Consider the following 11,164-nt stretch of genomic DNA (forward strand, 5'->3'; position numbering starts at 1 on the left):
GTGGTTGTCCAGCATGCCCTTCTTGTGGGACACTGAAATGTCACATAGCTGAGCAAGTTCTTTGTCACCGAGCACCAGGAGCGCGGTCTGGGGGGACAGGACTGTGACCCAGCCACGGCAGCGTTGGTATTTATGCTCGGCATCTGTGGCTGTCAGAACTCCTTTGCCCCTCTTCTAATTCCCAATAAAGCATTCCGTGTGCATGGAGTATGATTCTTACCCTATAGGCGTCCCGATGGGGGAGAACACAGGTCCAGCCCCTCAACTGATTCTAGCAGTTATGATGGAGTCTTCCCTAGCTTTCCCCCCATTCTCAACTTACTTCTATACTATTTCTTTGTGTTAAGGCGGAGCTTGAGTGACTCTAGTCATACATGCCTTTGTTACTGATTGGTGTAAAATTCTCTCGCTTCACTTTCAAAGATACAATCAAAGAGAATACAGAGTGCCTGCCCAGTGAGGGGTGGTTGTAGCTTGCAGGTGGGGAACTGAGGGATGGAGGGGGCTGTTAATGTTACTATTAGGCTTTAACGAAGCAACTTCATCTAAAGAGAGGGGTTTCACCACGGCTGTTGGCTCAGTAGCAGGGCATCTTCCCCTATCTCCTGTGCTTTACAGGGGATATGCAAAGTATCACCTGCAAAGCACCATCGAGTTCCCCCTCCCTGCGAGGATTTCTAGAGCCTAGCTGTGGTGTCTCCACTCTGCTTCCCTACTCTATTCCATCCTCCTTAGCAGGTGTGCGTGTATCTGGAGTCATCGTGGAATACGTTTCCACGCATTCCATCCAGGGAGCAGTAGCTGTGATTTACCCTATAATTTCCCTACTGTTATAACTCCTGTTAAGATACTAATATAACTACTCTGTTTCCTTCAATTGTACCCCCAGTTACCTGTCCACAGCGTCCCCTGGCATTCTCCCCCAGCCCCACACGCCGGTGTGGCTGCAAACCGCGGTGGGTGCGCGGGGGTCACCTCTGCGTGGCCAGAGCCCACCGTGTCCCCTCCCGGTCACTCGGGGCGCGGCTGCCTGCGGCAGCACCGCTTACTCACGGCCCACAGGGGCGCGTTCCTCGGTGGCACTGGCGTAAGGGTATCCGGAATGATGATATCCACAGGCAAACCGCCTGGTGACGCAGGAACCTCCCCGGGAGATGCTGCGGGTTGCACAAGGTCCCGCGGCCGCTGTCGGGAGGGGACGCGGGGGCCGAGGCGGCGGCGGGTGAGCAGTTTTTTGGCTGCAGCCCGCTCTGGCACTACCCCAGGGCAGCCGTCACGGCACCGAGCCTGGCAGAGCTCGAGAGGCGTTTGGGCTCATGGTGTGGCGCTTGGGGGTGTCCTGTGCAGGGCCGGGAGTTGGACTCGGTGATCCTGAGGGTCCCTTCCAACTCAGCATATTCTGTCATTCTGGGATACCACGCGACCCCTGATGACGGCACGAGGGGTGTCTGCCTCATCGCTGCTGACGCCACAAGGCTCCCGGGCCCGGCTGGGCTGTTCGGTGCGGGACTCCTCCTCCGCAGGGACCTCGCCTGCGCTTTTTGGGGTGGATTTGGGCTTTTTCCCCCCTCCCCTCTCACGGCCCCGAGCCCGCCGGGGCCGCGCGCTGACGTGGCGCGCGTTGCCATGGCAGCCACCGGCGCGCGCGCCCCCGCCGGCGCCGCAGCGGCCGCTCCGATTGGCGGCGGCTCCGCGAGGGGGGCGGGCGGTCTCGTCCCCTCCCCCGGCGCCCATTGGGCGGGCGGTGCGCACCACGTGGCGTGGGGCGCGGCCATTGGCTGGCGGAGGGCTATAAAGCGGCGGCGGGGGCGGCGGCCCCGCGGCGGCGGGCGGGATGGAGGCGGCCGTGGCTTTGGGGGACGCGGCGGCGGCCGAGCTCCGGGAGCGGCTGGCGGCGGGCGGGCAGGACCATGTGCTGCGCTTCTGGCCCGAGCTGGACGGCGCGGCCCGCCGGGCGCTGGCGGCCGAGCTGTGCCACATGGACGTGGCCGAGATCAACCGCTTCTTCCGCCGCGCCCGCGGAGACGGCGGCGGGGCGGCGGCGGCGGGGCTGGACGCGCGCATGGAGCCGGTGCCGCGGGACGTGCTGGGCAGCGCCTCCCGCGACCGCGGGCTGGTGCCGCGCTGGGAGAGCCGCGGTAGGTGCGGGGGGCGGCGGGGCTCGGCGCGGCGCGGAGCCGGCGCGGCGGGCCCCACGCGTGTCTGCTCTCCCAGGGCTGGCGGAGATCGCGGGGAGCCGCGTGGCCGTGCTGCTGCTGGCCGGCGGGCAGGGCACCCGCCTCGGCGTCCCCTACCCCAAGGGCATGTGCGACGTGGGGCTGCCCTCCCACAAGACCCTCTTCCACCTGCAGGCCCAGCGCCTGCGGCGGCTGCAGCAGCTGGCGGAGGAGCAGCACGGCACTCCCTGCCACATCCCCTGGTGAGCCCCCGCCTCGAGGGGACAGGGCTGGTGGGGTGGTGTCGGCAGGGTCCGGCTAGCACTGCTGGGTCAGGGGCCGGTAGATTGGCATAGCCCTCTGGGTGTCAGCAGCCCACAATCCTCTGGCTTGGTGCAGTTCCCTTTGGCAGCCCGAGCTTACCCTGGCTTGTTGCAGTTCCCCTTAGTAGCCCCTGGATTGATGCAGAGCCCCTTGGCAGCCCAAGGACCGTGGGCTGGCATAGATCCTGTTGATGCCAGCGATTTTCTAGCCACTTAGAGTGAGTGGCTCAAGGCTCAGGGTGGCACTGGCAGGTCCCACGTTGTCGGACTCAGTCCCTCGGCCCTTGGGAAAGGCTTTCATGTCCCCATGTGGGACAGCAGCCATGCAAGGTGGGAGACCAGGGGCTGAGATGCTTTGTTGACAAAACAAGAGCTGGTCACTGCGGCTGGGTGTCCCCTGCAGGGTGTTGTATAGTTTTGGAGATACATGTTGCAAGGAAGGGTGAAACCCTTCACTGGCTTGTCAAAGTGGTGGGACCACAGCAGGTCAGATCCTCCTAAGTGTGGAGGGGGGGAAAAGCATGTCCTGGGTATTCCCCACATTTGGGATGAGGAGTGAGACCCAGCCTCTCTTTCCTGCTCATTGGGTGTCTTCTACTCTGCAACAGGTACATCATGACAAGTGGCCGCACTATGGAGTCCACCAAGGAGTTCTTCCAGAAACATCGGTATTTTGGCTTGAAGAAGGAGAATGTCATCTTCTTCCAGCAGGGCATGCTGCCTGCCCTGGGATTCGATGGGAAAATCCTGCTGGAGGAGAAGGGCAAGATTGCTATGGCACCAGGTTGGTGGCCAGCAGCTGATAGGAGAGGTGGCGAGGGGTGAGACATGGTGCTGAGGACCAGATTTAGAGCTGCAGCCTGCCCAAGGCAGTCTTCAGTGTGACCTGGCCCATGGCTGACTCAGGCTGGGAGGTGTCTGTCTTGGCAGGGAGGACCAGGGTGGGGTGCAGCTGGGCTGATGATCCTCCACATCAGCCCATGGGGAAGGAGGATGAGCATGGGTGGCTGACGGGGCAGTGGGGCATTGCTGCAGCCTCCATGGTGTGTTCCCTCTGCAGATGGCAACGGGGGCCTGTACCGGGCCCTGGGCTCACACGGCATCATGGACGACATGGAGCGGAGGGGGGTGCAGAGTGTCCATGTCTACTGCGTGGACAACATCCTGGTGAAGGTGGCTGACCCCAGGTTCATCGGGTTCTGCTTGGAGAAGGGAGCGGACTGTGGGGCCAAGGTATGGTTTTAGGAGTAGGCAGGCACTGCTTCTACAGAGCTGGGTGGGATCTGTCCTGCTCCTTGCCTGGCTTCCCTGACTTTTCACCCTTCATTTGCTGGCTTGCCACAACCAGGAGGGATAGCTAAGCAGCTAAGTAAGCTACTTCACTGGTGAAGTAACACATGCTGCCGAAGTCCTACCTGCCCCTTGGGTAGTCCTGCTGGCCCCTGGCATCCTGGAGGATGTAGGGCATCACTGAGCCCTGCCTGGCACTGCTCTTCTGCCTTTTACAGGAATGTGGCACCAACAGGCCCAGGGCTCAGCGGTCCCCTAGTCCCTGAGGCCAAGAGGCTGCTTGGGAGCCCTGTGTAGCTGCCTGGCTCACACCCGGATGCTGGGCAGCTCTTTTCCGGGTGGCTGTGGGTAGCACAGCCAGACAGGATCCTGCCATAGGCTGCCAGCTGTCCTCAGCCTGACATCCTGGGCACCAGACCAGGACATGATGAGTGCAGCTGACGTTGAAGCCAGCCCCATGTCTTGTGGATAGGCCATTGCACACTCAAAGCTTTACTTAAAGACTGGCTTGACAGCCAAAGGTTTTGTTTGCGTTGGGCTCGGCTCTGGCAAACAGGTAAAAGGACTTACTGGCCTTGAAGCTTTCAGAGAGTAAGCTGAGAAAGGGAAGGCAATTTCTCCTTCTGGCCTGTATGAAAGAAAAAGGAAATAAACCTTAGTATGCAGAAAGGAGAAAGCCCTGTGCCCCTGCATGCCACCCCTCTGTGGTGACAGTGATGGGTAGGGATTTGCTGGGGTATCCCATGCCCAGGTGGAGGTGTGTGGGGTGCAAGGAGGAGGAGGAAGGTCAGGGGGATGGCTCTGCTGAGCCAGCAACCTTCTGGTTGTGCACAGCAAGCTGGCTAAAAATATCCGTGCCTGTTGGCTTGGTGCCAGAGCCTGCCTGTGCCCTCTGGATGTGTCTGACACCCTGTCACCCAGCCCTGCCATCTCAGCCTCTTCTAGTCCCCACTGCCAGAAGCACCTGGGAGGGGGTGCTCCAGCATCACTATCCCAGCAGAGGAAAAAGCCTTGTCAGGGCCAGCTTTTTACAAGGGAGTGTGTTTGAAGTGTGGGGCTTTGGCTGCCTTTCCCTGACAGTGCTTCCCTCGGGCAGGTGGTGGAGAAGACCAACCCCACGGAGCCGGTGGGCGTGGTGTGCCGGGTGGACGGCGTGTACCAGGTGGTGGAGTACAGCGAGATCTCCCTGGCCACGGCCCAGAAACGGGGCCCAGACGGGCGGCTGCTCTTCAACGCGGGCAACATCGCCAATCACTACTTCACCACTGCCTTCCTGAAAGATGTGGTCAAGTAAGGGCCTGCTGGGGTGCTGGAACAGGAATTCTGATGCTGAAGGGCTGGTGCCGAGCAGAGCTGGCTGTGCTTTGCTTTCTGCTGGTTGAGCTCCAGGCGTGCTGGGATGAGACCCACCCCCCGCCCAGGTCTGCCCCCTGCACAGCTGGTCTGACCCCCACCTCTGTGCACAGTCCCTTCCTTGAGATAAGGTTTCTCTGGGCCATATCTGGATGCTGCTTCCAGTGTGCAGGCGTGTGGGGCCATCTCTCCTGGCTGCCGTGGGGAGGAGCAGCCTGTGCCTTGGGGTGGCCAGGGTCAGAGCAGAGCAGCCATTCTGGTGCAGCAGTGTCTGAGCTGGGGACGTGGCTTGCTCAGGTGAGTGACATCTCTTTCTTGGCCCATTGCAGCACTTATGAACCACAACTGCAGCACCACGTGGCTGAGAAGAAGATCCCACATGTGGACATCACTACAGGGCAGCTAATCCAACCCGAGAAGCCCAACGGGATTAAGATGGAGAAGTTTGTCTTCGACATCTTCCAGTTTTCCAAGTATGTCCTTTACTCTCTGTGGGGACCAGGCTGCTGGCTCTCCCTGGGGCAGCTCTGGGAGCCCCTGGGGTTGTGCCAGGGTGTGCCCACTGGCAATGCCCCGGGATGAGGATAGGATGCCAGCTGCTCTGCTGTCCAGCAGCAGTGGACAGTTGTGCTTGGAGATGAGCAGGGACACGAGCAGCTGGAGGGATGGGTGCTGTGTGCCTCTTGCTTGGCTGAGCCCTGCTCCTCGGCCAGAAGAACATCTGCTGACCCTACAGGCTCAGCCCTCCCCTCCCTCCTGCATGGCTGTGAAAACAGCCCATGGGTGTGGGCTGGGGGAGGACCTTGGGCCCAGCTCAGCCACCCTGGCAGGGGAGAAGCCAAAGTGATGAAGCAGCCACAGTTTCCAAACCTGACCCTGCCAAGCTGTGTTCCCCCCAGGAAGTTCGTGGTGTACGAGGTGCTGCGTGAGGATGAGTTCTCTCCCCTGAAGAACGCGGACAGCCAGAATGGCAAGGACAACCCCACCACAGCCCGACATGCCTTGATGTCCCTTCACCACTGCTGGGTTCTCAATGCAGGGGGGCACTTCGTGGACGAAAATGGCACACGCATCCCTGCCATACCTCGGTGAGTTGCTTCTCCTGTCACTTCTGCATCCTTTTCGGGCTGGACATCAAGCACAAGCCACTCCCAGCACAGATAACAGTGCCACTGAAGCAACCAGCTGTGGATCCCCTTTCCTGGGTGATCTGGAGCAGAGCTGGATGTGGGCAGTGTGGTGGCAACAGGAATGGCACTCAGTCAGCAGCAGACTTCCTTCAACACCTGTGAACTGAATCCTGCCAGCCTTCATTGCACATTGCACTTTGGAGGGAGGAGGTGGCTCCATAAAGCCAGAGCACACCAGCAGATCCATGCAGCAGCCAGGCTGGCATCAAATCACCCCTCAACCACAGGACCTCCCACCACCCTCTTTAGAGATCAGCAAACCCCAGACTCATTTTGCTCTGTTTTTTCCCCCCCCTTGCTAACCCTTGTTTGTTCCCGTGTAGCGTCACAAACGGAAGGTCAGCTGCCAGCCCCGCAGATGTCAATGACAAGTAACTATACGTGTCCCAAGTGCATGGTGGCGGGGCTGTGCTTAGGGACTAACGGGCTGCAGGCGCAGCAGCGTGCCAGGCTAACGGGGCCGGGGGGCTCGGGGCCGCATGCTGGCGGTGGGGCATGTCACCACTGGGCACGGTGGATGCCGCTTCTCATGGTGGTGGGCGCAGGGAGATCTGCTCCCTGCTGGGCTCCTTTCCGCAGGGAGAGCTGGCGCGGATAACGGGATGGGGCTCATGCTGTCGGTACAGGTGCAGGATGGCAGCAGCCTGATGCTGACTGCACGCAGCCCCCAAAGGTCACCCCGCAGGCAGGATGCTGTTGGCAAACACCCTGGCACGTCCTTTGATGACGCTGCCCTAGTCATCACAGCACGGCGCGGACTGGTCCTGGCCGATCCCAGAGCTAGGGACGGCTGCCATCTCCCGATGGCCGCCAGGCGTCCAGGCAGCCTGAAACGGGATTAAAAACATGAAGCAAACATCAGGCAGGCTTTGATGTAGCATGTGTGAATCTGAGCGCAGCAGCCAGCTGGGCTTTGTGTGACTCCAGCTCTTGAGTTTGGAAGATCCAGACGGTGACACCAGGGAAAGCCCCTGGCTCAGTGCATGGAAGTTTACGGGAATACACGGGGAAGCTTTAACTCTTCCGTTAGCAGCAGCGTGTTCTGTGGGCACAGGCATGCTGGGACTTAGAGCTGGTGAGTGTGAATGACTCACAGACTAAGCAATCCGGTTACCTCACCCCCTGCTGCCCCCCCAAAGCTGTATCTTCAGATACTTTCTGGTGGAATACAGCTGTTTTATCTCTGTTTTTATTCCAGACTCCAGGTGTTTTCAGGCTTATGATAGGCCATCACACTAGTTACAATGTAGGAGAAAGGATGTACCTTGTCCTACATTTACCCTTCATTACCAGTTAATGTCAATTTTTTTTTAAACAACTATCTTGAATCTAACTCCAAGGCAAATACCAGTGTGGGTTGGGATGGGTGAGTTTTATTTACTCACACTTGGGACAGGAGAGGGCTGAGTGAGTGCGTGACAGCAGGAATGAGCTTCGAGCTGGGTGAAGGGAGTGTTGTGACAGATGGCATCCTGCCATGCCTGCCTGGCTGCTGTGGCCAGTGGCTGGGAAGGGGCACCCTGGGGTGCTGCTTCTGTGGCTCCTTGTTGGCTCCACCCCCAGACTTACATGCCAGCTGGATCCTGGGACCATCCAAGCAGATCCTATGAATGCTGGTGGCAGCAGGAGCAGGGTCAGGGACCCCTCACAGGCCCCTGCCCAGCAGTGCTGCTGCAGTGGGCAGCTCTGGTGTGGTTCTGACATTTTGCTCACCAGCTGCAGCTCACAGGCAGAACAGAGGAGCCAAGACAGTTGATCTAACAGGCAAAGGCAGGAGGGGCTGCAGGGAGTGTTTCTGAGTGAGCAGAAGGGTTTACCCTGTGTCTTCAGGTTGTGCTATAAGCAAGAGAGGGCTTAAAAAAACCCCTCTTGTGTCCAGCCAAATGGGAAGGTGCTCTGTGGGTGCACCTCACCTCGCCCCAGGGTGCAGGAGGAGGAGGAGGATGAAGGGGTGACTAGTTTCCATGCAGCATCAAAAATAGCGAGGCTGGGGGCACAGGCACTGCTGTAGTTACACACATGGAAAGGCATCATGAAAGCCCCATCTAAAGCTCTTTTCCCTTTCAGTCGCTGCTGGTACCTAAACTTTAGCTCGCACCTCTGTGGAGAGCACGCAAGGCTTGACTAACCCAGGGCAGCTCTGTGCTGGTGGGGTCTGCGTGGGCCGGCAGCCGCCAGGGTCCAGACAGCCCCCAACCTGCGCCTGGCCTCGGCAGATCTTGGGCCCCATCTGTGTCCCCAGTGGGACATATCTAACTCTCCTGACTGTGTCTTTTTCTCTGCAGCTTGAAGGATGCAAACGACCTGCCAATCCAGTGTGAAATTTCTCCCCTTGTCTCATATGGAGGAGAAGTGAGTACTGGCTCTGCAGAGCTTGGGGGGCCCTTGCAGATGGACTGGGCTGGCAGGGCACACATGTGAGGGGATAAGCCACAAAAGCGTGCCTAATTCACTGGGGAGCTTTTTGGGGTGGTGCCCCCCAAGTTGCCAGCACAGGAGGGGAGCAGAGCCATTTGTGAGCAGCTCAGCAGAGCAGATGACGTGCAGTGTGCTCCTAATGAGCCACTTGTCATTCCCGTAGGGTCTGGAAACGTACGTGAAGGACCGGGAGTTCCGCACGCCTCTGATCATCGATGAGGACGGGATCCACGAGCTGGTGAAGAACGGGATGTAGTGGCAGCGTGGTGCCCAGGCAGGGCTCCCATCCTGCCAGGAACTCAGACACATGAAGGTTGATAGCTGGGACTAGTAGGGACTGGTCCTGCTCGCTCCAGCCCTGTGCAGAGGAGGATTTAACCCATTCGGTTCTTGGCACGTTGTATGCTTCTATTTATATTTTAATTTAAAAACCAAACACTATGGGTTCCCCTGCCATAAAGCACAGCTGTGGTCCTGCTCTTTGCACTCCAGGCTGTGGGCATTTATTTTTAAACATGTATATAGTAACAGTCATTGTACATGCAGAGAGAGGATTTTTATGGTACGGGGCTGGGTTTAATCTTGAATTTTTATTTTTCTTAAATCTACAGGACAATTTTTTTTTTTAATAGGATCCTTGCCATTGCCCTTGTTCTCCCTTTTGGTCATCCTTTGTATATTGCACAACTGGAAGCACCCAATTAAACTCTGAATCCCTTCTGTTTGTCATCTGGTGGTGTTTGAGTGACAATGACTTTCCACCAAGAGGCTCATGGAGCAGAGAGCTGACTGCATCATGCCAAGTGCAAGGGTTGCTGCCTGGGGTGGCTGCAGACAGGGCCTCAGCCCCGCAGTGCTCATTTGGGGTGTTCCTGGAGGAAGCTGAGAGTTGCACCTTCCTCTTACATTTCTGCAAACAGTGGCAAGCCTTGAGCAGGTAGGAACAGGCAGGTGTGTTGCACTGCTGGCATGCTCAGGGTGAAACCAGCCTGGCACTGAGCCTTCAACCAGTGCCGTGTTCCCTCTGCTTTTCCTGGAAGGTCTCTTTGGCTCCTGCAAGAGCCCACTGCCACGGAGTGTGGTGTCCTGATTCCCTCGGGCAGAGCAGCCCTGCCGCCTCCCCTCCTGTTGGGGAAGAAGGATAGAGCTTGGCCAGCTCCTCTCCTGATCCTGATGGGGTCACAGCCTCCCGCTGCCCCGTGGCTGCCTGGGGACTTGCAGGACTGGGAATGGGACCCAAACCACTCCCTCTGGGGGAAGTCACCACATCTCCCCCCCAGGTGGCTGCTGGGCATCCTAGGCTCAGCCAAGTACTCGGTTCCCTGGGCACTGTGCCTGGGCCACCAGGGCTGTGCGGGGGGTCCTGGCTGGCGCTGTGCCTGCCACGGGCTCACCGCAGGCTGGCTGGGCTGTGTGTGGCCAAGGCTTTTTGGCTTTGCAGACCACCACCTTTGCATTAGGTCCTGGGACAGAGCGACAGGGTGCTGGCTGCTGCCAAGTTATTTGAGCACCAATTCCAGGTAGCAGGAGGGGAGTGGGGCAGAGCTGGCTGGTGTTTGTGCTGGTGTACACGTAGGGCAGCCTGTGCTTCTCCCTGCCGGCTGATCTCGGGCAGTACATGGGGCACTGCTCTGACCTGCTCCCTGCCAGCCCGGAGGAAGCTGTGCCCTGTCTCTGTCACCCTGGGCAGTCCTGGCTCAGTGGGTGCTGCAGCCCCTCTATGGTGGCAGTGATGAGGGTCGCCAGTGTCTGCTGTGGGCGGTGGGTGGCTTCTCCTGCCTGTGATCCAGTTGGTTTATCTGGAAACTCCAGGCTAAGAGTATGGCAAAGAGGTTGGTTCAGGAGCACAGCTACAGCCCTGGGGCTTTGGGGTGTCTAGTGGGACTGGAAAGCCTTTTAGGGAGTTGCTGGCCTGCTGCCAGAGGTGCTACTTCCCTCCCATAATGTGAGAGTGGAATAAAATACAGCCAAAACAGTCTGGGGAAAAAAAAATCTTTAATTGTGGTTTTTGCTGTTGCACGAAAATTAACATGAGCCCATTATTATTATTTTCTCCCTGCTGGGTTGCGTAGCCGGTGGCCACCGTGCCAAGCTAGTGCCTGGAAATGATGTCAAGCCCCCAGCTCCGCGTGGAGCTCGGGGAGCTGGAGCGTTGATCCCGTGCCCTGTGCCAGGCAGGTCGGCTTCTGGCTGCTGTCCTGGCCACGCGTGCCCGTGCAGGAGTCCCAAACCCGGCCCCGGGGGCCCAGAGAGGGGTAGCCCATGTGGGACCCTCTGGGCCAGCTTTGGGGTCTTGTGGAGTGTCCCCATTGCCCGCATTTGAGGGGTGTCGCACCCGGCCCCACAGTGCAGGCGGAGGGTCCTGGACACACGTGCCATGCCACAGCCACGGGACAAGCATTGGAAAGTGAAACGTTGCCTATTGCTTTAAGTT

General features: G+C 58.8%; 1 protein-coding gene across 3 annotated transcripts; it reads left to right on the top strand.

Annotated features, from left to right (window-relative positions):
• Positions 1-1,834: 1,834 nt before the first annotated feature.
• Positions 1,835-9,459, top strand: UAP1 (UDP-N-acetylglucosamine pyrophosphorylase 1). Of its 3 annotated transcripts, XM_069022489.1 has the most exons (10): positions 1,835-2,138; positions 2,215-2,419; positions 3,088-3,263; positions 3,540-3,712; positions 4,866-5,059; positions 5,452-5,595; positions 6,022-6,210; positions 6,636-6,683; positions 8,598-8,664; positions 8,894-9,459. In XM_069022489.1, exons 1-10 carry the CDS (start codon positions 1,835-1,837, stop codon positions 8,984-8,986), a joined length of 1,593 nt encoding a protein of 530 aa, XP_068878590.1. In that variant the 3' UTR covers positions 8,987-9,459. The 3 variants fall into 3 exon arrangements, with proteins under 3 accessions (XP_068878590.1, XP_068878591.1, XP_068878592.1); XM_069022491.1 differs by lacking the exon at positions 6,636-6,683 and having other exon boundaries at positions 1,892-2,138; XM_069022490.1 differs by lacking the exon at positions 6,636-6,683 and having other exon boundaries at positions 1,846-2,419.
• Positions 9,460-11,164: the final 1,705 nt, after the last annotated feature.

Source organism: Aphelocoma coerulescens, chromosome 8, assembly GCF_041296385.1.
Source record: "Aphelocoma coerulescens isolate FSJ_1873_10779 chromosome 8, UR_Acoe_1.0, whole genome shotgun sequence".
NCBI lineage: Eukaryota > Metazoa > Chordata > Aves > Passeriformes > Corvidae > Aphelocoma > Aphelocoma coerulescens.

Coding starts and splice junctions, on each gene's coding strand:
- UAP1 (XM_069022489.1), top strand. CDS start 1,835: ATGGAGGCGGCCGTGGCTTTGGGGGACGCGGCGGCGGCCGAGCTCCGG. Junction 2,139..2,214: donor GCCGCGCTGGGAGAGCCGCG/GTAGGTGCGGGG, acceptor CTGCTCTCCCAG/GGCTGGCGGAGATCGCGGGG. Junction 2,420..3,087: donor ACTCCCTGCCACATCCCCTG/GTGAGCCCCCGC, acceptor ACTCTGCAACAG/GTACATCATGACAAGTGGCC.